The following is a 24167-nucleotide window of genomic DNA, read 5'->3' as shown; positions in this document are numbered from 1 at the left end:
CTCAGAGTCCTCCAGAGGTTCCAGGCCAGTTCTCCTGGGCCCCAGGAGGTGGGTGGTGGCTCATCCTCCTACCTGTCACCAGAAGCTGGAATCAAGCTCTATCTTACAGTCAGCCATCTGGGGGGCTCCCCCATGCACCTAGCTGCTGTGGTTCTCTATGGTACCAGGAACCCCCAAGGTAGTTGACTGCTTTCTCTGTGCCTCAGTGGAAAGATGACATCCAAATGGCCACATGAACACCCCTGCTATGCCCCCCCTTGTTGTAAGCTGTCCCCAGCTTCTGAAGGCCAGTGTTCCTTCACAGGGTACCAATCTTTCTATTCAAAGGACTCCCCACCTCCTGGTGGATGGATATTCTTGGTGTCCCTGTTCTTAGGTGGCCCTGTCACAGAGCCTCCATCTGTGGGTCTTGGAAGGGTTGGTCAGCTGGAGGACAAAGGCCTAGCAGGAAGCCTTCCCTCAGGGGCCAGGCAGTGGCAGAGGAGAGACGCAGTTAGCATGTAACATGTAAGGGCAGCTACGACTGACCAGCAGGAGAATCTGGGCAGAACCCTTTGTCTGCCTCGGGGCTTTGGGGACTCCCCCCACAGAAGCCCTCCTGTCAGGGAGATCCCTCTGGTCTTAGAGAAATAGGTTGCCAGGAAAAACAAACAAACAAACAAACAAATAGCAGAGGCCCAAGGGGAGGAGTAGAGAGGATGGTGGCGTAGCTGAGACCACCTGAGCCATTGAAACTGAAGAGTGAGACATCCGTGTGACTGACAACAGACTGGCAAAGGAGCCCTGGTGCTAGGACATCAACTCCTTGGCGTCAGGACCCTCAGACCCATATGACCACTGAGGGCTGTGCTCACAGGTGAGAAGGATTTGTCCCCAAGCACCGCTCGGAAGAGATGGGGACACCATAGCTTAAGAGACAGATCTCTGATCTCTGCGGAGACAGGAGTCAGCCATCACCGTGCCCGCTTCACCTGACCCCCCCCCCCCGGGAGCTCAAAGAATGAACAAAGGAACCCCAAACCTCCCCCCAGAGTCCTATTTCACCAGGTGAACAGTCATTCTCCAAAGTTAAACATCTCGGCTTCTTTCTCCTTCCAGAAGGCGAAGCTGCGGTCGATGTAGCCACAGATATCCCCGCTGTTGAAGCTGCCCCGCTGGGAGTCGGACCCCAGCCTCGGGGAGGCAGGTTCGGAGGTGCTGCCTGGGAGGGCAGCGTGGGGCAAGGAGCCGAGGGGTGTCAGGCCCAGCTTGCGACCCGGCTCCACGTCCCAGGGGGGACCCTGGCTGGAGCCGAAGAAGCGGGCTTTGATGTCCTCGAAGCCGTCTGTCCAGGCACGGCGGCCCGCGGCCACCTCGTCGGTCACTGCCTTATGGAATGCTCGCACGGCCTCCCAGCCATGTGCGCCTAGGTGCTCGAAAACCTCAAAGCACAGCAGGTGGCGCATCTTGCGCTCCTCGGCCGGCAGGTCGCACTCCAGGAGCTGGAAGTAGCCAAGCATGAAGAGGTCCAGCGAGAGGCTGTTGTAGGGAACGGGCGCCCCGTCCACGTGCGGCAAGAACTGCTCGGGGGACAGGGGCCCACGCGCCCTGCGGCTCAGCCTCCGCAGCTGCCGGGCTGGCACGTGAGCCATGATGGCTTTCCAGGTGCCCAGCAGGTGGGTGATGATGCCACGCTGCTGCCACAGGTGGCCCAGCCGGGGGCTGTCGCTGGGCTGCGGGGAGAGTGGCCGTGGGCTACCTGCGGCCTCGGGGCCCCTGGATCGTGCACGTTGAGCCTCCAGGCTCCTGCAGGCGGCCGTCCTGAGCGCGGGCGTGTAGGCCGACTTTTTCCAATGGCCGAGAAAAAGCATGACGATGCGCTCCTTGCGCAGGCTGGCCAGGTCCAGCCCCGAACCCGCGCCGGCCTCTGATGGGGCCTCCTCGCAGCTGATGCCCGAGTCGCTGGCCTCCTCCGTGTCACCTGGCCGGGGCTCCCCACCCATCGGATCGCTTCGGGACTGTGGCGGAGCCGACCAGCAGCCTCTCAGACACTGGCCGGGCCGCGCCCCCAGCTCACAGGGACCCGAGTTCGAGGCGCAAGGCAGATCCCGGGCGAACTCGAAGTTTCCCCGCAACGTCCGAACTGACACTCCGCACTCCTGGATCTCGCGCTGGGCCTCGCTCCGAGAGGGGCCAGCAATGGTTTCCTTGCCTGAGTCCTGCGGGACAGGGGCAGGCGGCTTCTCCTCGCCCTGTGCCAGCCCGTTTATGCCCTTCAGCAGCAGGGACATGCTGCGCACCAGGCGACCGATGTGGCTGCACCAGAAGGGCAGTGGCTGCCCTCTCGGCTCGGCCTTCCCGGGCTCCTTGGAAGCTTCGAGTTCAGGTGCTAGGGCTGGAGCTTCCTCATCTTCCAGGCCGGGAGCCCGGGGCAGAAAGTGGCTGTTGACGGTGATGCTGACCAGGGGCTCGGGCAGGAGGGCCTGCAGCTGGGCTGCCAGCCGGCCCAGCTCACTCTCATATTCCTGGCAACGACGCCGGAGCTGCAGGTCGTGGATCTGCTTCTCCAGGTAGACAAGATCGTCCTCTGTCAGCAGCTCCCCGAAGGGGCCCAGGATGGCCTGGTGAGTCTGCGAATACCTCCAAGTTGCCTGTTCTGCAGGGGTGGGGCCTGAGTCCGGCCTCTGACTCTGGTCCTGGGCACAGGAAGGCTGGGTCAGCAGCCACCACAGCCCATATTCACTAATACTCTGCATGGTTCCCTAAAGCCTAGACCTTGGACACCGGCTGGCCCTCCTCTGGCTTTACAACGTGAAGCTGGCCGCTGGCCAGCCCAGTCCCGAGTGGGAGCCTAGGCAAGGACGAGGACTGTTTGCTCCCCATGGTCTTCTAACACTCGCGGGAGCTGGCTGCCAAAATATCCGGGCCCTCACTTAACCCTGAACAGCCCTGCCTGCCTCCTCACCAGCCTGGGGATATTCTAGATGGTATCCAGTCTACAAGGGACCAGCACAGAGGCCTCTGCTCTCTGGAAGCCATCACTCCATAGGTGTCACTTAGGGGCTCTCCTCCATATCCCAGAGCCTCTTGTCTCTGTGGAACCTTGAACCCATCCTTGGACCCCAAGGACTTACTGGACACAGCCCTTTCCACCCCCACCCCACCCCCATGCTGTGTTGTGCTGTCCTGTGCTATGTAGACACATCTGTTGGAGGACGGGCTGCAGCAGGCAGGAGCCCTTAGCACCTGGAACAGACGTGACTGGTATAATGGGACGATCCTACTTCAAAAACCTTCGGCCAGAGGCTGGCAGTGCCGTATAGACAGTTCAGCTCTGAACCTGGCCGCAGTGCCACCCACACTCCTTTAGGGCAAGATTCTAGTTCTGCGTGCCCAGACAGCACCTCAGTCACCACAGCTCCTTCTCTTTTCAGTCACAGAAGCTTTCTAGATGCCTGCTATCCCCTCAGCATGCCCCCACTCAGCAGTACAGTCTCAGCTGATCAGGCCTGGTGCCTGCTCACCACACCTCAGGACCTTTGCACTTGCTTTCCCTTCTGCCTAGAGTGGAGAATACCCTAGAATCCATGGGTATTCCCTCATGTCCCTCTAGCTCCAGTTTGTCACCTGCTCAGAGAGAAGCCCCTCTTAAGCCCCCCCCCTAGAACCCCTCACTTCACACTGCTTTGCCCTTCGCCATGGGTTCGCTCCCACCCCGGCCTCACTGGGCTATGCTTTCCTACTGGTACCTGCGATAATCCAAGCACCAGGACAGTAAGGCTGACCCCATCTGGTAGATGACAGAGATCATGGGGCCTACCCCCTCCGAAGCCACAAATGCCTTGCTTGGAGCCCTGCCATCTAGTTTTGAACCATGTATGGCAGAAGAGGAAGCTGGTACCACACAGTAACAGTGAGAACAACATCTGGTTTGGGTTCTAGGTCTGGGCTGGAGCATCCCACTGGCACCCCCCCACTCCTGCGTGGCACTTCCTCAGTGGCCATGTTCCCACCTCCTCACCCGGCTCCTCACCCCCATCTCTCCAATTTTCCCATCTGAGTGTCTCACACCACCTCTCCACCCCACTCTATTCTACCCCCCACCGTACTCCCCAATCTCCAACCCAACTCCCCATCTCCCTCTGATGAAGCCCTGCCCTTCCCTCTGGCCTGCTGATCCTTCCCTGGCCCCTCCCCTCCCCCTCCTTGTGACACCTGATCTTCTGGCGGGTGGTCTGCACCCAGGCGAGCCTGCAGCTTCCGCACCATCACCTGCCGCTTCCACTCAGGGATGGGCCGGCCACGCTCATCCTGTGTGGGCACCAGCATGTCAAGGTCTCCTGAAGGCAACCCATCTAGCTGCAGAGTAGCCAGGCCATCATTGGGATCCTGGGGTTCCACCTCAGGCCCCTGTAGAGACAGGCAGGTGACATACCCTAAGGGGACCTAAGATGGAACAAGGTGTGACTCCCAACCTAATAAAGGTGAGGCCCTGAGCAGGGGACTGTGCTCACTGCCCCTCCAATCCCCCCCAGGGGTGTGGTCTTACATGGCCTGGATGAGGTTGTGTAGAGTATGTCATACAGAAACAGTCAAAGAGGGTAAACACAGCTGAGCAGACAAAGCCTGCCCACCAGTTCTGTAGTTCAAGACCTATCAGAGCCTTTGTCGAACTGTGTTCTCTGAGAGGGCCAGTACCACTTGGTGATTCCCAGAGTCCTCTGGGACACAGCGAAAGGAGGGTCTGGAAAAGTGGGGGTGGGCAGACACAGCTTTCTCCAGAGGAGCAGACTCCAGAACTTTCATGCAGCTGTCTGGTTGCCTCCTGTGACAGCGAGCTTTCAACCCTGAGTGCAGAGGTCAGGACTCCGAGGTGGCAGAGAAAGGCTCTGTGTTTTCTATGACGGGGCCTGGCTGCTGCCACCCTTCGATTGTCTTCCAAAAACTTGGGGTGGTCAGAGCTGTCTGGGCTGAGAGAACATGGGGTACACTAGCCTTTAAGTGGAGAGATGGGGAGTGAATGGAAGATACTCACCTGAAGGGCAGCTGGAGAAGTGACCCTCAGAGGGGCTGTGCCGCCCATCGATTCCCTTGGGGCAGGCTGACCAGGCCAGACTGGGCTGAGAGTGACAGCTGCTGGAGTCAGAGGGCGTCAGAGGGCGTCAGAGGGCAGGGGTACAGAAGAGCAGAGATGCCAAGCCTGGAGCTCCTGGAACCAGGCCAGCCTACCCTTCCAGGAACACTAGGCTTGGAACCCGAGACCTCTCAGCTCTGCCCTCTGGGGTCAGAGGCAAAATGGTACAAGTAGGATTCTCATAGGGGCCTCAAGAGGACCTGCCCCAACGTGGCCACTAGGAAACCTGTCTATTATTTGATTCTGCTACCATAATACTTCGTCTCCCAACTTCTCTACAGCCTGGGCAGAGCCAGGAGCCCATAAGACCTGAAGGTTTGGGGACCTAGCTCAGCCCTGTCAGAGCTTAAGTTCTGTTCTCTTACTAATCCATCTCCTATGCACTATGAACACACACTAGTGCCGTGACCCTGAACTGTGTCACACTGTAGGCAGGCATAGACCCATTCACAGACATACTCACTCACATCTAGACACACATACACACGATTCACACAGGCACATACATATACATAAGTAGAGACACTCAGACAAATGCATGCTCACACACCAGAAACACACACACATACAGGTAGACACAGACATGTATATGTTTTCACACACAGAAAAACAAAGGTAGACAAAGACATATGCAGGCTCACACACGCAGAAACACAAATAGGTTGACACATACATGCTCACACGGGCACAGACACTCATGTACAGACACACAAGTACATACACTGAAATACATAGAGACATACACTCATACACAGACATAAAGATAACACAGGCACATTTGCCCACACAGGCAGACACAAAGTCCTACATGTGAGTATGTAACTATAGCTTGTTCATTGGTCAAGATGAAGCCTTGTTGCATGTGACGCCTGCTAATAGTTACATGCCATCTTATGGCACTTAGATAAAGGTTGGTCACAATCCTCTAAGGGTGGTGGTCCTCAGTTGGCAGGCCCTCTCCGTCTCCTGACGCTCAAGGATGCTCACTGGCCTGCTGAGGTCTCTGGCCTCTGTCCCACTGAGATCACTTCCTTTTAGTTCAGGTTACTGTCATCATGGTATCCAAGATAGAAACCTGGGAGGAGTTCTGAGAAAGGGAAGCTCTAAATGCTCAGTTACCTGAGCCTAGCTCCTCTGAGAAGGTCCTCCCAGTTGGGTTCTGCCACCCTCCTCACCTTGCCCAGACCGGTTCTTTTGTAGCCAAGCACTCACATGAGGGGCTCCTGAGTCCTGAGTCCCCTCTTCTTTCTTCTTCCAGGGAGAGTCCTGCAACCAGCAGTGGAGGAGGTGGAAATGGCGGGGGTGGGGGTGTCATCAGGACTGGTACCTGGGGATGGACAAATGTGGTTGGTGGAGACTCAGGTGAGTCTGGGCTTGGGTCTGTCCCAGCTCTGCCGGGCAAGCATGGAGAGCCTCCTGGAGCATGTGCAGTTCAGAGGGCCTGGAGAGAAGGGCACAAGAGGGAGCCCCAGGACCCTGTCCCTCTTGTGTCTCAATGCCCACCCATGCTCGGTGGCTGGGTTTTCTAACCGTCTGTACCCTCCACCCATTTCAGAGCCCAGCTTAGGGTCCACTAGAACTAAAACACTAGAACTCCTGGACTAGATGCTGGGTTAGCCGGGCTCACCTTCCTCAGCCCCACACGGATGGGGGCATGAACACATAGGCACACACGTCTCTCTGTGACTGGCTTCACTCCTCCCGACTCACCTGGCTCTCTCCTTGACATGGGTCTGAGGGTAACTTGGGGTGGGAGATTAGGTGAGATCCAGTAAGGAGGGAGAGGGGAGTGGCAGGTCCCTGTAAGGATGTCATCAAGTGAGGATGCCCGTGCCTGAGCCCAGGCCACACAGGGCCCAGGGAACCTGAGCACAACCCCTAAGTTGTGCTCAAGGCTGAGCCGCTGTCTCTGGGAGCCTGGCCTTGGAGAGTCACACTGTCCAATCTTCCCCAAACGACTGCACCACAGGCTTGCCCAGCCCCTAAGAGGACAGGTATGCTGGTTTGGCACAGAGGCAAGATAGAATACTTGAAATTCTTCGAAGCCCATAATGCTGAGAGGCCAGGACCATATACCTCAGGTAGAAGTGTAAGTCATGTCCTACATTCAGTGTCCAAGCCACACCAAAATAGAACCATCAAAGACCGGAGAAGCCATCCCTCCATGTTTAGGTTAGATAGCCAGCCATTCTTGGCTACCTCTACTGGACCAGTGGATGGGCCACTGACCTGAACATGCTGCCCAGAGTAGCCCTGATCAGTCTCAGCTGTGAGGCCTGACCCAGGGAAGCGGGGGTCTTTGTTCCTACTAGTTCTGGCTAGGAAGAAGAGATGTACGGCCATTGGCTCTCCTCCCCATATCCTTCCAAGTCCTCTAAGCTGGGCTTGGTACCTTTTGGCTGAGAGCTGATGTGGAAGGCTTCTTGGCCCTGTCTAAAACGGAGGCACCCAAGCTTTGGGGACATGCATTACATCGATGCCCTCTGGCGTGCAGATGCCCAGATCCTGGCTTCAACTAACAAGGCACACATAGCATTCCTCTGAGTATCCATCCCACATTCATGCCTAAGTCCCAACACTCCAGGGGGCAGAGGAAGCCAATGTCAGGCCCCTAAGATGGTGCTGGTGAGATTCCCCCTGAGCAGGGAAGGGGCTCTGGCTTGCGCCTGTCCTAATTCAGGACACATGTCCCCACAGCCAGCGTCTGTGTCAGGAACCTGCTGTGGCTTGGATTATTACTCTGTTGTATCTGCTTTCAAAATTTTCCCCCACCAGCAGAGATGACCTTCAGTCTGCACGCCCTGGTGCAGCAGCCTACACTGCCCAGGCCAATTCTTGGCTTCTTTGAGACACTCCTCACTCATGGCCAAGGTGGATCTGTCCTGCCCTCCAGTCCCACCCCACCCGACACCCTCCGCTCACCGGGTCACAGGGAAAAGATAGCAGCACAGACCCCCAAGTGCCCCCTTGTGCACCTCTTTTATCCTGGGAATCTGCAGAACCCAGGAACGCACACGTGGGGCTGCAGGGCTGGAGCATTGGGCTGCTTCAGCATGGGAAGCTCTCAGAAGCAAGTGCTGGGCTGGCGAGCACAGGGAGCCGTGCTTGTCCCAGTCCCAGCTGTCAGGGGCTGTGCAAGCTGTGCCCCCGGGGTGGGAGGTATCACATTAATATTTGAAGGTTCAGGTGTCAGGTGGCCATCAGGCTGGGGCGGGGTATGGGATCCCTTACCACGGAGCCTTGGGCTCCATAGTAGAGGGTTAGGGACAGACCTCTGGGGGGTGGAGGACCTACGATTACCCAGAGGAGCCCAACTTGCAGTGCCTTTCTTAGCTCACAGTGGGGAACCAGAGGCTCCCCAAGGGCTCACAGCTGCAGCACATGGTTGCAGGAGGGGCAGCAGAAGCTCTGGGGAACAGCTCCTGGGCTGAATTTGACCCTTAAGGGCTGTCACGGGGGTGACCCCATAGGACAGGAACAATCTGAATGCTGCCCACTCTGATGTGGAGCTGCCCCAGGCTCAGGGCTCCTTGGCCGAAACACAAGCCCACTGAGAACATGGCAACCACCTGGACCATCAGCATAGCAACTGGGGTGGGACCCTCACCAGGGAGCCGGGGCTCCCCTCCCCACCATTTAATCTACTGACAAGAGAATGGGCAAGAAGGACCCCTGCCCACCTCACCCAGGAAAGATCGAGGGGCTTAGGGAGCACCGGGAGAAGCCCCCTCAGGCTGGCAGGACAGAAGAAGAGGTGGAATGTTAGTCTGGACTGGAAGAATAGACTTCAGCCGCAGGGCAGCCCCACAGCATGAAGAACCCTATGGTAACCGGGCCCTGCTGCCCTCTTCACCACCGAACAAGAAAGGGGAGCCAGTGTGAACGAACCCCATGTCACGGCTACATGTGGATTGTTGAAGGTGAGGCATTGTGGGAAACATCTGATTGTATCCACAAGACACCACTCGTGCTGACCCCTCTGATCATGGGCAGGGAGAAACCTGACGATGGTGGCCCCCAGGAAGTAGGAGCTCCCACACCCTTGCCTCTCAGTCTTAGCCATGACCCCTGAGGAAATCCGTGATATAGGAGGGGATAGGCCCTAGTGGCTGAGCATGACATGCCTGGGGTAGCTGTTCTGAAGGTGGCAGTCCCTCCGGCTCCATTGCCCGCCACCTCTTTCTTTTGTTTTTGGTGAGATTTGAGCATTGCTGAGCCTGCCATGCATTAATCATGGAGGGCAGCTGTGGCGAGCTGGGTTACAAGCCTGTAATGCCACCCCGGCTGAGAAAATCATGACCTCAGACGGAGCTGGACACCATTCACCACAGCTGAGATTCCATTACTGTGGGCAGTCACCTCCACTCTGCCCTGAGACAAGACTCTGTCCAAGGAAGTCCCCAGCCCTCTCTAACTCCAGTTCTCCCACATCTATAAAGGGGCTCTAGGCCCCTCTGCAGCGAGAAGAGAGGGACTAAGCTAAGGCCATCTCGACAGAGCAGGAGAGGAGCATTGCTTCTGCCCCCAAACGAGGCCTTCAGACCTGCTTTGAGGACGAGGAAGTCAAAGCCGGTGCCACATGCCCAAGAGGATCCAGCATCACACTGGTGGGGCTGAGTGTAAGGTAGGCGAGCAGGGTAACCTAGCAACGAGGGATGAGGGCTGCATTCCCTGGGTTTGGAGGCCTGCACAGATACCACCCAGCCCTGCTGTGATTGGCTAACATCACTGCAACAGCCTTCAGATTCTCACTGACACCAGGGAGTCAGACCATCAACTATCGGGGAGAGGGGTGGGCAGCAGGCTGCCTGAACAGTCCCTGGCTTCTGTCCCACCTAGGAAAGGAGCCACAGTCTCTTACTGTGCAGAGAGACAGGGAGAGGCATGGCCCGAATTTCCCCAGGGCTTCATGCAGGCTCCACACTTAGCAGAGTGTGTGCCAAAGTCCCACCGGCCCCTGATGTAAACAATGCTCACTGAAGTGACCCTTCAGGTGATTGTTCTTGATACTGACAGCCTAGCTAGCACTCAAGCTGCCTCTCCCGGGGCTGCAAGTCCCCTGGGAGCAGCTCAGGACAGTGGTGTCCGGGGAATGATGGGTTTCACCATCTCTTCAGGCCCACAGGAGAGCGTCAGTGCAGACGACCTCTGCATATTGCATTTCCATCAATATTGCATCAGGTGCTCTCCCCTACCTCCGGCCTGCAGCTGACAACCTGTCCTCCCTCATGAGGTAGGAGGCCCAGAGGACAGCTTAGACAGACACCCCTAGCTGTCACCAGGTGCCATCAAGACGACACCGTAGCGGTCAAGCGTTAGCCCTGAATGTGAAGTTCTGAATGATACCACCAAGCCCACACAAGGCCAGGGTCAGGCTTGCAGAGCCTCGGTGGGTACCCATATATGAGCAGGAAGAAAGATATTGGGGTACAGGAAGTAGATGGGCCATGTTAGGCTACAAGAGAGTTGTCCATGCAGACTTGAGGGTGCCAGGTACCGTAGTCCCCAAGCACAATGGTGAGGTGCTGCCTTGGGTCCTATATAACTTCAAAGATGCAGCTGGGACCAGATTGACCTCAAGAAGGCAAGATGGGCTGGCTGCCCTCAGCCTGGGGGAAATGGAACATATAGGGACCCGATCCCTGAGGTGGGGTAAGGTCCAGGAGGGGCTGGCTGGCTGTGACAGGCTATGGAGCTGGAAGGCCAAGAGCTTGCTGCACAGAGAACTCTAGCCTTGGATTCATATCATGCCTGAGGTGGGGTGGGGTCTAGTCAGGGACTTTTGAAAGGTAGGTGGGACCTGGTCCAAGGGAGTAGGTGTTTACAAAATGGGCAGAGGAGAGCAGCCTCCCTTCCACCTCCTGATCTCTACAACTACCCAGGACAGGGAAGATCTCAGTGAAGACAGGAGCCTGGCATTTTCAGTAGGTGGGGTATCCCTAGGCCCAGAATGTGCAACCCTGTTCATTTTCCAGAACTAGCCATGTCACCTCTTGCCTCAGTCCCCATCGGGACAGGGAACAGACACTGACAGCCAGTCTGGTTCATTTCTAAACCAGTTGTATCCTAGGTTCTGCGACTTCCACCCGAGGAGGAGCCCCAAATGAATCCACATGGCCCCACATAAACTGCACTATGCTGTGTTGGGCTTGTTACGGTTTTTAAGTAGTAAAATTTGGCTGTGTGAGGTACCTAGCACCAGCCAAAGGGCCAAAGAGGGCTCTGCTTCCGTGAACTTGTTTTTAACATTCTGAGGGGACATCCTCAGGGGAGGAGAATCATAGAATGTCCCTAGTGAGTGCTGGGGGCCCTCACCTTCTGGATCTCAGTGCCCTCACCTGAACATGGTAGGTCACCTTTCTGAAGGCACTACTGATGAAATTCATCATGGTCTCTGTCTTGGGCTGGATGGGGAGAAAGGGATTGGAGTGGGGGTACAGTGGGAAGAGTTTGGTTCAAGTCCTTAAACTTCATCCTCAAGGAATACCTTCCAATCTGCCCCACTTCTCCATCTTCTCCCTCTGACTGGTGCTCCCACTAACCCACTTCTCTAGGAATCTGTCCAATGGGGCAAATCCCTGCTGGCATCTGACCTGTGTTGGGCTCAGGGACCAGTTAGGATACTCAAGGATTCCGACTCTGAGAGTCACACATGGGTTACCTCAGACAGTGTGGGGTCTTGCTTCCCACCCTGAACATGCTTAGCCTTAAATAACATCCCCAAGAAACAGACACCATTTCTATGGCCTAATTTGTCCAGTCCTGGCTCAGCCCCACCATAGCCTGTCCCTAACCCAGGACCTTCCCATTGTTCTTGTTCTGGCTTCTGCTTGCTCTGACTGACTGAGCCACTGACTGGGTTCTTCCAAGGCCTTTGCTCCTGGCAAGTGTTGGAGAGAGAGGTGTGTTAAATACGGGTTGTAACCAGCTGCAAGCCCACCTTCCCAGTCCTCCAGGATAGACAGGGCCCCTGAGGCTTTACCGGCCGAGACATTTCCCGCAGGAACTGGGCACAATCCTGGTGTCCATGATACTCCGCCAAGTCTATCGCAGTAAACCCATCTTCATCCCGCAGGAAGGGGTCCACATGGTGGGAGAGCAGGGTCTGGCAGCACTGTAGAGAAAAAAATATTTGCTGACACACATGGTGTCAATGGGGACATTCAAGCCACTTCCCTGGCTACAGATGTGGTCACTCAGCAGCTTGCCAGTGACTCAATTCTTTCCCTCACAGACCCCTTCTATGCGAATGAGACATCTTTCTCAGGTGAGTGGGCCAGCTTCTCCAGAGCTCACGGCTTAAGCCAAGCCTAGCTGAGGCATAGGAATGAGGCAACTATGCGGAGTTAGCTATAGGAGACTCCTGAGGTATCGGGGGAGGCTATGGTGACCTCGAGTGGAGGTCGCGGGGTCTGCAGAGCAGACGGTATGTAAAAGAAAGGGACAAAGCATCAAGTTTAGCTCCAGGTAGTGCTGGGCAGAGAAGGCGCAGCCTGGACTGAATAGCAGCAATGGTAAGGGGTTGGAGGGAGGAGGAGTCTGCCAATATGAAGGACCCCTGGGTGCTGGGACCAGTGGGCAGAGGTAGCTGGGGAGAGATGACCAAAGTACAAGCCTGGACATCTGAGGAGGCCATAGTAGGAGAAAAGATGTGAGCGATGGATCTGCTACAGGGAAGGGAGGGGCAAGAGGGATAGCCAATGAATGATTCACATACTATGCTTTATGAGAGGATAAAGAGGCAAGAGGTGACTAGGTTAAGATCAGATGAGGGAGTTGGAGGAAGGTCTTGCCTCACATTCAGTTCCACCCTATCCCACAAAGGTGCTGACAAGCTGGGCCATTCCCCCAGTACCCTAAAGAACGAGGGACCAGGGAGACCAGGAAGTGAATGAAGAGTTTAAACTGACAACCCCTTAGCTGTAGGCTAAAGTCACCTATGAGCTAGCTAGCTGCCTCATGCTTTAAGGCGGAAGAGCCTCTAGCTGGAATGAAGATGGAAACGAACTTGGGCTTGCAGCTCTCGAACTTGTCTGGTACAGGAGAAACCATTCCAGCTACAACTATAGACCATCCTCCAATTATACTGCTTAGCACACAGTCAACAGAAACGAAGGATGCACGGGACAAGAGACCTGGTTGACCCCTACAAGCAGGTCCAGAAAAACACGTGATGCCCAAGTATGAAAATGTAGACATGGTATCACAGACAATAAACATGAAACGGAGCTTGGGGGATGGCTCGGTTGGCAGAGCGCTTGCCTAGTATGCATAAAGCCCCGGGGTTTGACCCCTTGCACCTTAAACGGGTGTGGCCAGCGCACCCAGGTAGAGGTACAACTAAGACTGGAGGCTGAACTGGTAAAGGGAACATTGGGGAAACTCATACTGAATGAGGTCCCCAAGGCCCACAAAGACAAACACCACATGTTCTCTCTCCTGCGTGGATCCAGCTTTAACTCTTGTGTGTGTCTAACTTGAAGGTTAAGTAGAAGCCAGGCAGCCAGAAGAGGCCTGCAGGGCCCACGTTAAGGAAAGGAGGGTGTGTTAGATAATGTCGAGGGGAGTGTTGGAACACTGGGAGGTGAAAGACTAACCAGAAAGAGCGTGGGAGTGAGGAGGAAAGGATCGGGAAGACTAAACCCGAGAAACACCTGCGCAAAGCCACCGCACAACCCCGTGGAAAAGTGTGATATGCAAGAAGAGAAGGAATTCTGGGAACTAAAGGAGTGATGTTAGGGGTGGGAGGATGAGGAGGGCTGGGGGTAAAAGGGGAGAGAGGAGAGGTGGGGATAGGAGGGGGAGAATAGGAGAGGTGTGTTAACCAAAGCTAAGAATGTATGAAATTGCCCCATGGAAACCTACTGGCTAATAAGCTACGTTCAAAACATAACTTTAAACGACGTAACTAAGACATTGCGGAGAGACCCAAAAAGGAAACAGGAAACCTAGCAGACATGTGCTATCAGGACAGGCATCTTTCAGGGGCCTGCCTTAGTCTCTAGTCTGTGGTACCAATGAGATGCAGTGAGGTTTGAGGAGGATGAGCCTGCTAGAAGGTTGCTGGGCCAGTGGGGTGTACTCTAGAGGGATATTGGGACCCTAATCCCTGTTCATTCTCTTTCTCAGAGGTGAGGTGCACAGAGCTGAGCTCCATCCCGTGTGTTCCCATGATGATGTTCTGTGTAGCCACAGGTCCACAGCCCAAGAAAGAATGACCGTAGACTACAAACTCCAAAGCTGTGATCCAGAGCAAACTTTCCCTCCTAGTAAGTCTCTGTGAGTGAACTCGAATGCTGGATAGTAAGGTCATATATTATGAATCCCAGAAGAAGAGGAGAGACAGCATGGAGCAGAGGAGCTGTCTGAGAGATCGTGGCTAAGGGCCTTACGAACAGCCAACGCTAGAGCACAAATCCAGAAGTTCCAGCAAATCCCCTACGGTATAAACGGCTCACCTGCCTCCTGTTCCCTCACAACAGACAGACTGTAGAAAGTACAAGTGAAGGTAGAACACAGGCCCCTGGCCTTCTAATGAAGAACGGCTAGGAAGCAGCAGGTGATCATTTTAAACTACAGCCAAAAAACAGGGGGTGGGGGGAGGCTGGAAGTGACCAAGTTATTTTTCTCTTCTCCTAAAGCCCTGATGACTTCAACTTCATTACATAGCTGAGTTTGAACCCCTGATCCTTCTGCCTCCACCTCCCAAGAGCTGGCAGGGCAGGTGAGCATCTCACCACACCACACCCATCGCCGGCTCCCAGCTGCCAGTTTATTGCGGGCAAAGGCACCCCTCAGTACCAAAAAGAACGTGAAGACATTTTGGAGGCAAACACACAAAAAGGACAGATGGTTCCCAGACACAAAGCCACACTGAAGGAGTCCCCAGATACACCAAACAGCAGGACGGCAATTCCATGTGGGAGCTTGGTCTGTGCAGGTGGGGCGTGGAAAGAAGATGGAGACCCGTGGGCCCATTTTATTTAGAGAGAGACTGAACGAAGGCTTTGTAAAGCTGCAGAAGCAGAACTGTTGAAGAAGACCCGCCCTCCTCAAGTCCCCCATGACCTGCTTTCTCTCACTTTTCTAGCTTCTCACGCTGGTCTCCATCCTCTATATGATGATGTGATGCCACAGTGTCTCCAGATGGAGGCTCAGATCTGAGCTGAGAGCAGAGAGCATACAAGTCCTTCCCATGAGTCCCACATGTGCCAGGCTGTAGCCATATCTCCCAGGCACTGTGGGCTGCTTTGGGTTTGCAGGGAATGAGGAAGCTAAGAATTTTTCCAAGGTCATGATGAAAACTGCATCGTTTCCCTCCACCTTCTCCAAGGCTGCCCTGGGGACAAGCAGGGGCTCTGGGTCGCTGAGGGCAACTGTCCTGAATCTGCCCCAGGATACCCTGAGCCTTCTGTTCCCAGCTCTTCCTAATACCTCGTTCACTCTTCTAACACAACACCATGTTCGATAGCATCAACCTGTACACGTCGCTTCTAAATAATTAAAATCCTGCACTGGAAACCAGGAGGGCCAGGTGGCTGAATCAGACTCAGCTGAGAAAGGCAGAGAAAGAGATGAAGCCCCGGGTGTCCTACTGGGCTTTAGGTGGGGCTCCCTGCTCTGTCCTTGCCTCTGACCTCCAGCTCTGGCATCCTGCACAGGACTCCTGCCCACAAGAAGGGAGTGGACGAAGACGACCAGTGAGTGACCTGCATCTCTGCCCAGCTGTGAAGGCCCTCAAGACTTCCTATCTGTGCACACAGGGTCACTGGAAATGGGGACTCCTCATGAATTAATAAGCTAAATAGAAATCTTTGCCACAGGCTCACTTCATAGTTGTGTTAAGATTACAGGAAAGGAGTTTTGTCATTATTTGGGTGTTTGTTTTGCTTTTCTTTTTTGAGACGGGATATCACTGATGACACATGATATCTGATGATGACCTCAAACTTGTGATATTCTTGTTTCTGGTCACCAGGTGCTAGGGTTATAGGTATTTGCCAACATGCCCGGGTGACAGTAACAGCTTGGTTTACCTGTATGCAGAATCACTACAAATTTAACAGAAAGTCAGGCTTTTGTAGCTGGTGATGTAGCTCTGTTGGTCGAGTCCTTGTCTACCATACAGGAAGCTCTGGGTTCAGTCACCAATACCACCTCAACCAGGTGTGGTAGTGCATGCCCAAGATCTCAGCATGCAGGAGAGACAAGTGGAGGCTGGAAGTCCAAGGTCATTCTCTGCTACACAGTGAGTTTTAGGCTACACAAGACTCTTAAAAACAAAGCCAGCATAGCTTCTTGGCCTTTTTAGCTGAGAACCAGTGTAGTGTCAAAACCAAGAGGCAAAATAAAATAAGATATAAAAAGGGTCAGGCCAATGAAGCTCTAACATCAGGCCCAGCAATTGCTGTCACTGGCCTTATTTTTAGAGCTGAGATGAAACAAAATGCCTGTCCCCTCAATGTATTCAATGGAGCCTTTCCTAGAAAGGGAATCTTTCTCACAACCTCTCTGGTCAGCCAAGCACTCGGACACTCGAGGTCTAACTGAGGCAGTGAGGCGTATTGAGGCCTTTGCTCAGATGGTCACAGTTTGGATTTTCACGCCTGCATGTTGAGCCCTGAGCCCTGGAGAGGTTCACATTGCAAATGTGTTTTTCACTGAGCAGGGCTATTCTGGCAGAGTTAACCTTCCTGTCCCCATCACGAGCACCCCAATCACAGTAACCACCTGACTAGCTCCAAGTCTGGGACCCTACACTGTCATGTCCTACAGCAGCCTCTGATGGCTTCCGTACCCCACACTATGGCCTCCTGCCCATGAGTTCCCCAAAAGCCTTTCTGGAAGCACCATACCGTCTTTCTAGCCCCAGCATCCCATATTGACCTCACCCAGCCGCTCCTTCCCATGTGTGCCTTTTCTTCACAAGTCTCATCTTTGTGGCTTTCTACATACTGGTTTACTGACACAGCTCACACATGGTCCTCCCATCTAACACATGTGAGCCCCCTGGGGGGTCTGCAATAGTCTTCCTCAGGCCACACCCAGGACCAGTTAAGACCAGAATTAGGGGTGGAATAAGCTGCTGGCACATTCTGACGTTCTCTTGAGGTTAAGCTAAGTTGGAAACGGTGGCTCAGGCCAGCTCTGCAGGCTGCACGGGCACTCGTGCCTTACGAAGCCTGACCTCGACCAAATGCACCTGTCATGGGACAGAGACGGTTTCAAAATGGAAACAGGAAGTATTCATTTGAACAGTAGTGAAAAGAGGGATCCAGCCAAGCAGTGGTTAGAGGAAAGGCTGAAGCCTGGAGCAGACACATTAATTAGACTTATTTTTATGTATATGAGTGTCTTGCTGGCATGCCTATGTGCACAAGTCTTCCCGGTACCACCCCAGCCCTTGGTCTGCTCTCATATGCCGGGGGCAGGAAGGAGGGAGCCCATCTGTGTGCTGCTGAGGATATGCACTCTTGTGAGTCCTGGATTCTGTAAGACTTTAGGGAGGGCACACTCCTGAGGACTCCTTCCCATGGAGCTGGCTACTCTATTCGCTTCATGAACTTCCACACAGTCTTATATGAGAAAACATCTGGCTGCTTAGAAAAGGCCCTGGACTCCACTGCCCTGCACACCTTTTCATAAAAAGAAGCCTGATAACCAGGGGGCAGAGCTCAGAAGGGTACCTGGCCTGGGGCCCAAAAGACTCCCCTGGGATGGGGCAGGAGTGACTCCCCTCTTCCAGCTCGTTGGCGTCTGTCATTCCACCCAGGGTATTTTATCCTCCCAAGACAGGACAGAGAGGGGTGCTGGGGACTCTGGCAGGCTCCTTATTCTTCCAGGATAACGTGGGGACAGAGCTGGAGTGAGCTGTGTAGGGCCTGTGAGAAGGAGCCTCTGCCTGGAAGGCAGGGGAGTAGAGAAAGGCCCATGGGTATCTGCCATGGACTGGCCAGGGTTGCCTTTAGTAACCCTGTTTTGGCACTATATGGAGGTCCCTTGTTTGGCATTGCTGAGGTGTCTCCCTGAATATTTGGGTTCCTGCTAGGGACAACTGCCCAAACTCTGACCCGTGCTGGGACATTTGCGTTGTCTCCAGTGACAACCCCCACAGATGAGTCCGGTCTGCCTGGAGACTTGCAGGCCAACCTTGGCAAAAATCAGAAACTCATGAGGAATCCAGGAAGCAGGTAGGGGTGGAAATCAAGCTTCTTAGGGCAGGAAGGGGAGGGGAGAAGGAACTTGTGTGGGACCAGACCCAGACTGGACACCAGCAGTCTTGGCACTTCCTCATTGACATTTTCACCCTTTCATTCCTAGAAACTGGGCCACCTGGGCCAGCAGGTCTAGATTATATACGTACCATGGAGCATTCAAACAGACATCACCAAGCTAAACTGGAGCAAGAAACAGGTTTTTCTGAGCCAATAGCTTCCCCCATAGCTCATGACCCGGGGATACGCTCTGCCTGCTGTGCCCACGTTTGCTATAGAAGGCACCTGTTCCAAAGGTCTTCTGGGAGGACTCAGTGGCACACCGACCAAGTGCCAGCTCGGAGTCCTAGCCCCTCCCCCATTGCAATATACCTCCATGTGTCCATTCTCAGCTGCATCATGCAGGGGAGTCCCTCCCCAGGAGTCTCTCATGATGGGGGCACCCATGAGCAGGAGCCGGTCGAGGATAGGTGTGTGGCCTCCCCGAGCAGCAAAGTGTAGGGCAGTGGCTCCTTCATTATCCCGTGCTGTCAGGCTGATGTCTGTGAACGTGACCTGGTGAGAGAACCAAGGAAAGTAGGCCGTTAGCTGAGGATGGACCTGAGGTAGCTTCTCTCAGGGAGAAGAGACAGGGACACTCAGAGCAGAATTGGGACTTCTGAGCTGTGATCCTCAGTGGGCAGTGGGGATATCTCCAGGAAGCCCTGGGACAGAGCTGGCTCATTCCACATGCCCTGTGACCCCGGTGGCATCCCAGGCTAGGACAGGTTATAGGAGGATAGGACTTGAACACTGGAACCCCACAAACCAAATGCCACAGCAAGAGAGAATGTCACCACATGGAGACTCGGCAATAGGACAGAAGGGGAAGATACTGGCACGAGCTGCCCTTGTGTGTCTCAGCTCCTTGGTGGGTGCTGCTAGGGGCCTGGCTGTGCCACCTTTCCCCATAGCTCTGGTCATAACTGCTAACATAGTCTCGGGCCTGTCCTGTTGGTCAACACTAGAGAGTGCTTTGAGACCGGCACTGGTTTCATCTGCCCTCTAAGGGTTCAGTGGGATCTGCTTCACAGCACTAGCTTAAGTCCAGCCAAATGCCATGCCCACTCCCCTATGGGCTGACCCCAGGAAATGTGGACATCTGGGATTGCCCTGGACTGTTCTGTGGGGTCTGTTGGATGACCATTGACCCAATCAACAGGCGGGGGAGGATTTGGACATCTCCCCATCCAGAATGGCCTTTCTAGCCCTGTGGCGCTGTGGCTACTTCTTCCTCAGAACAGAGCGTGCCCACCTTGACACCATCCGACGGAAGGACCTGGCCTCCTGATGGTGGGTAGAAGCAACTATAGTGCCAGCCAGATGTGCTGTTGGTCAGGCATTGGTACCAGGAATGCCCAGGGATCTCAGGAAGGCACAAGGCACAGAATGCACAAAGCGCTGAGAGGCTGAAGGAGAAGCTAACAGGGAGCAGGAAGAGAAAGCCTCCTCCACAGTCAGAATGACTTCCTATCATGCAGGCAGATTTTGGCTTTGAATCCTCCATGGCTTCTTGGGCTCCTCCTGATAGAGCCCCTGTGCACCTAGGGCCTTCTCTGTCTTTACCACTCTATCCCAGGCCCAGAAGCCAGGCTTTCCTACCTTTGAGTGTGATGCATCCTCTTTTGGGAAATTGCCCTGAGTCCTGCCCCAACCACAATGCATCTCACACTACTTTCTAGCTCTTCCTCCTCCTCTTCTTCCTCTTCCTCTCCTCCTCAGGGTCCTCCCCAACTCATGGACTCTGTGGAATCTGTAATGGACCCTTGAAGTGCCCACTTCTGGAGGTTCTCTGTTGTGAAGGTGAGAAGTCCCCGGCCCACTCATGCTCTGGCCACTCTGGAGTTTGGGGTTTCCTTCCTGGGGAAGGTGAGTGGCTGGCCCAGGGCTCTGGGGAAGAAGGGCTTGAATGTGGCGGAGTGGCTTAGATCATCAACCCTGAGCCCCAGAGAAGCACCTGACTCCTAGGACGGGACCCAGTGAGACCTTGACTACCCTGTGTCTCCTGTGGCCACTGCAGAGGCATGGGGTCCCACCTGACACGCTAGGTGCTGTGTGACTCCAGTGCCTGAGAGCCCCCTTCCAGGCCCATCTACTGCTAGGGTCTGGTCCTCCTGGATGCCTCGCTCCCCACAGTGCCCCCTTACCAGCCAGACAACTAGAGAGTAGTGGCCTCGGGCAGCTGCAGCGTGCAATGAGCTCATGCCATCCAGGGCTCTCAGACGCACGTCGGCCCCACAGTCTTTCACCAGGAACTGTGCCAGATGCAGGTGGCCCTCTTGGCAGGCCAGGTAGAGTGGAGAGGCACCACTGCATGTCCGCTGGTTCACACCGCTGTGAAGGAGGGGGATTCATGAGGCCTGCACCCAGAACTACCCCAGGGAGGGCAGCATTTGGGAGCTTTCTGCAGACTTCTCTTGGGCCTGGGTGACTCCTTAGCTCCCAGTGACCAGCTTTGGAAGGCCAGTGTCCTACCCCAAACTGATATCATTCTCAGATGACACAGACCCCTGACACCTGACCTTATTGTCTGAGTTTCCTTAATTCTTGCCACCTGCTGTCTCACTGGGCTCTGTGCACTATGCTCCGGAAACCTGTCTTTAACTCTTTCCTTGCCCGAGTCAAGCTTACACATAATAGTTATTTTAGATGGGGGAGGATCACCGTCTTGATTGACCTGCAGAGACACAGAATTAACCCCTAACTCCTAAGGTCCCCTCTGCCTCTATGACCAGCACTGTCTCCCCCTGCTGCAGAGCAGCCCTGCCAGACACAGCTTTATCCACTGAGCAGAGTCTTTGTTCTAGAACCGGGCTCACTGGGGCTGGGATGAGGTGGCCTTGGTTCTTAACTACTCCTGCCTCAAGAGACCTGTCTTTTAGGTCTCTGACTGCCTCAGCCTTGTCCTTTCTTTGGGGCCCTTGAACAAGGTGCCACTCGGGAGGTGGGGGAGGCAATGGAGGTGGAGGAAGCGGAGGGGGGGAAAGGGGAGGTGGAGGAGATGGGGTGGGGGGGTGGGGGGATGGGAAGGCAGGGGAGGCAGGGGAGGTGGTGGGAGGCGGGTAATGGCAGCTTTCACAAATACCCTGCAATGCACTGAGTGACTTTGGATCTGCCCCAGAGGGGGACTTCTATTTCATAAAGGAGAGGCTATTATAAGCTTTAACTGCCAGAAGGAGAAATTGAGGCTGAGAGATGAATGATTTACTCAGGGGGCAGGGGTTTGGGGTTCTTTCCTTATTCAGCCTGTCTAGCCACCTTGTTCTAGCAAGGTGAGCTTTGTATAGGGCTCAGACCAGAACACAGCAAAGGAGGAGGAAAGAAAAAAAAATATTGGAAACTGCTTGTCTCAGTGGTTCAGGACATACCTTCCCTTATCCACAAACCCTAGAGAGTGGGATACAAGGTATTGGATTTGATGAGGCTTGTTCAGTCAAGGGATCCCCAATGTGGAGGACAAACCCAGTCAGCATGCTTTTCCCAAGCACTGTTTCGGGGCAATTCTTGCAGTCCCCCTCCCCCTTCAACCTGTGCAATGCTGCATCTATGTAAAAGACCCTCCCTGCCCCATGCAGAACTTGCACCCATGCTCTCTGCCCCTGCTGATCCTCTGCCTCTGTGATCCCAGGGCCTGCCTCGGAGGCCATCAGCATGTCTGCCGGTGCCTCCCTTCTGTGCAGCCCCCCACCCCCACCTCAGTGGCCAGTCAGTCTGAGCTCTCACCTGCTGTGGGCCGCTGTCAGGAGCTTCAGACAAGTTAGGTCACCACTCACAGCAGCGTGGTGCAGTGGCAAGGCCCCTTCCAGCGTCTCCAGTGTGGCTGCGTGGCCCTCACGTAGCAACCACTCCACCAGTGCTGGGTGTCCAAATCGGGCAGCCAAGTGCAGCGGGGAGACACCGGAGGCATCCTGGTCCTACCAGGGCACAAGCAGGACACTGAGCCTGTGCAGGTCCCAGTGTGGCCTAGCTGGGCGGCATCAGCATGGCCAGAGCAGCTGCCTCTTGGAGGACCCTGCATAGTCTGCAGCTGACTCTCTCCCCACTTCCTCTATCCCCTACTGAGACTGAAGGAGCACCCTGACTGAGAAGAAGCTGGATCCCACCCCTGGGATCCCACCCCACCCCAGCTGCCTCCCTTTCTCATCAGCTGAGTTCCTGTACATTCTGCACATGCTCAGAAAGGCTTCTGCTAGCACAGTGATTCCCACCATGACTGTTCCAGGGCACCAGCCTCTAGGCCTCTGGCCTTCTCCCTTCTCCATGATGGTCCCCAAGGCATTTCTCCTCAAGGTGTCAAGCATCTGGTAGGCCTGGCCATTTCCTGAGGGTGCTGTGATCCAATGTGAATCTGGGAATGGGTCAGTGTCTGTCTGCCCTTTGCCCTCGGGGTCATGGGATGAATCAGTGAACAAGGCCGTGGAAGCTGAAGTACACTGTTCTATGCCATGTCCAGTGTCTCCATCTCCACCCAGCTCTGATGACTGTTTCATGCTCTCAAGAATGCAGCCATGGCTAACAACTCTAAGTTTCTTGCCTGTACCAAGCAGGTCTAGGCGTGCAAGAAAGTGGGAGGCTGGTAGCTCGGACAGAAATGTTCTAGCAAGATGGTCACCGTGCTTGAGAGCCTTCTCACTATCACAGCCTTCAGCCTGTATCCCTAGAGGTGCCAGATCCTGGGTACCCAAAGCCACTATACAAATCTACTTTCTGACCTTCTGATCAGGTCTGGTGATCAGGTCTGATCAGGGATGAGATCCTGAACATAGGCAAGGCCATCGTTGGCAGCCCTAGGCTCTCCTTGCTGAGGAAGGTGTAGAAAAACCCCAGTGACTTTTCTGTGCCAATGCTGAATACTTCTGATGTTGTGACCTTGGTGTTCAAGGACTTTATGCTCTTTTTGGGGGTGGGGTGGTGGAGCAGAGGCACACGTCTCTGACTGAGAGCTCAGGCCTTCCAGGGATTAGACTTTCTGGACTCGCCTCAGCCAGATTCACAGACAACAGGCCTAGAGCCGCCCTGTTCTAACTTACCTGCAGCCCGCAGCCCCCGTCACGGACCAGCCAGCACAGTTCTGCCAGGTTGCCCATGGCTGCTGCATCGTGCACTGGTGTGGCCCCGTTGTGTGCCCGCTGGTTGCCTGGCAGCTTGGCTCTCTGTACCAGGAACTTGACACAGTCCAGGTGACCAGCCCGGGTGGCATGATGCACCAGGCCAGCCCCCAAATCATCAGTGATGTCTGGTCTCAGGGCACCAGCCTCAAACAGCCGCTCCAAGGTGGCTACATCCCCGTCCTTGGAGGCCACCAGTGCCTGCTGCGCCTCCATCCTCAAGTCCGACTCTCAGTAGTGGCTTGTATACAGGCCCAGCAGGGCTTCCTGTTTCAGGCGTGGACTCTGCAGAGGGCTCTGGTTACCTGATAAGCAGCTCCGGGGCAGATGGGAGGCAGCAACAGGGGGGTAGGCTCTGGGGACTGTCCCTCAGAGCTTGGCCCAAACAACTCAGGCTGGGTGCCTGGAGCTTCCAAGCATGGAGAGGGCAGGCCCAGAGGAAGGAGTATGTAAGACAGGATGGCAGACGCCACTCAGCAGCTGGAACCCTATCATCTACAGAGTGAAGACGGAGCACCCTTCAGCATGGCTCCTGGCCTGGGATGGGGCTCCAGCCAGCCAGCTAGCCGTCTTCACAGCTACAGTTAGCTCAGGCTCAGAAACCTGCCTCAAGACATACTTCAGTGATAGACTAGCAGGCCACCCAGGAGAAGCCTTAATTCTCCCTGACGAGTAGACCCACTATGATACCTA

At 54.9% G+C, this 24167-nt stretch overlaps 1 protein-coding gene across 1 annotated transcript; it reads right to left on the bottom strand.

Moving 5' to 3' along the window:
• Positions 1-1055: 1055 nt before the first annotated feature.
• On the bottom strand, positions 1056-23833 carry ESPNL (espin like; the record flags this gene model as incomplete). The annotated part of the gene is made up of 9 exons (XM_080933510.1): positions 23397-23833; positions 22090-22280; positions 20514-20700; positions 18700-18882; positions 12096-12227; positions 6326-6440; positions 5015-5112; positions 4195-4389; positions 1056-2675 (listed from the first exon to the last, which is right to left on the bottom strand). The coding sequence occupies exons 1-9, from the start codon at positions 23688-23690 to the stop codon at positions 1056-1058; spliced, it is 3015 nt and encodes a 1004-aa protein (XP_080789636.1). The 5' UTR covers positions 23691-23833.
• Positions 23834-24167: the final 334 nt, after the last annotated feature.

Source organism: Micromys minutus (assembly GCF_963924665.1).
Source record: "Micromys minutus genome assembly, chromosome: 19".
Lineage (NCBI taxonomy): Eukaryota > Metazoa > Chordata > Mammalia > Rodentia > Muridae > Micromys > Micromys minutus.
This window is presented reverse-complemented; position numbering and strand designations above follow the sequence as displayed.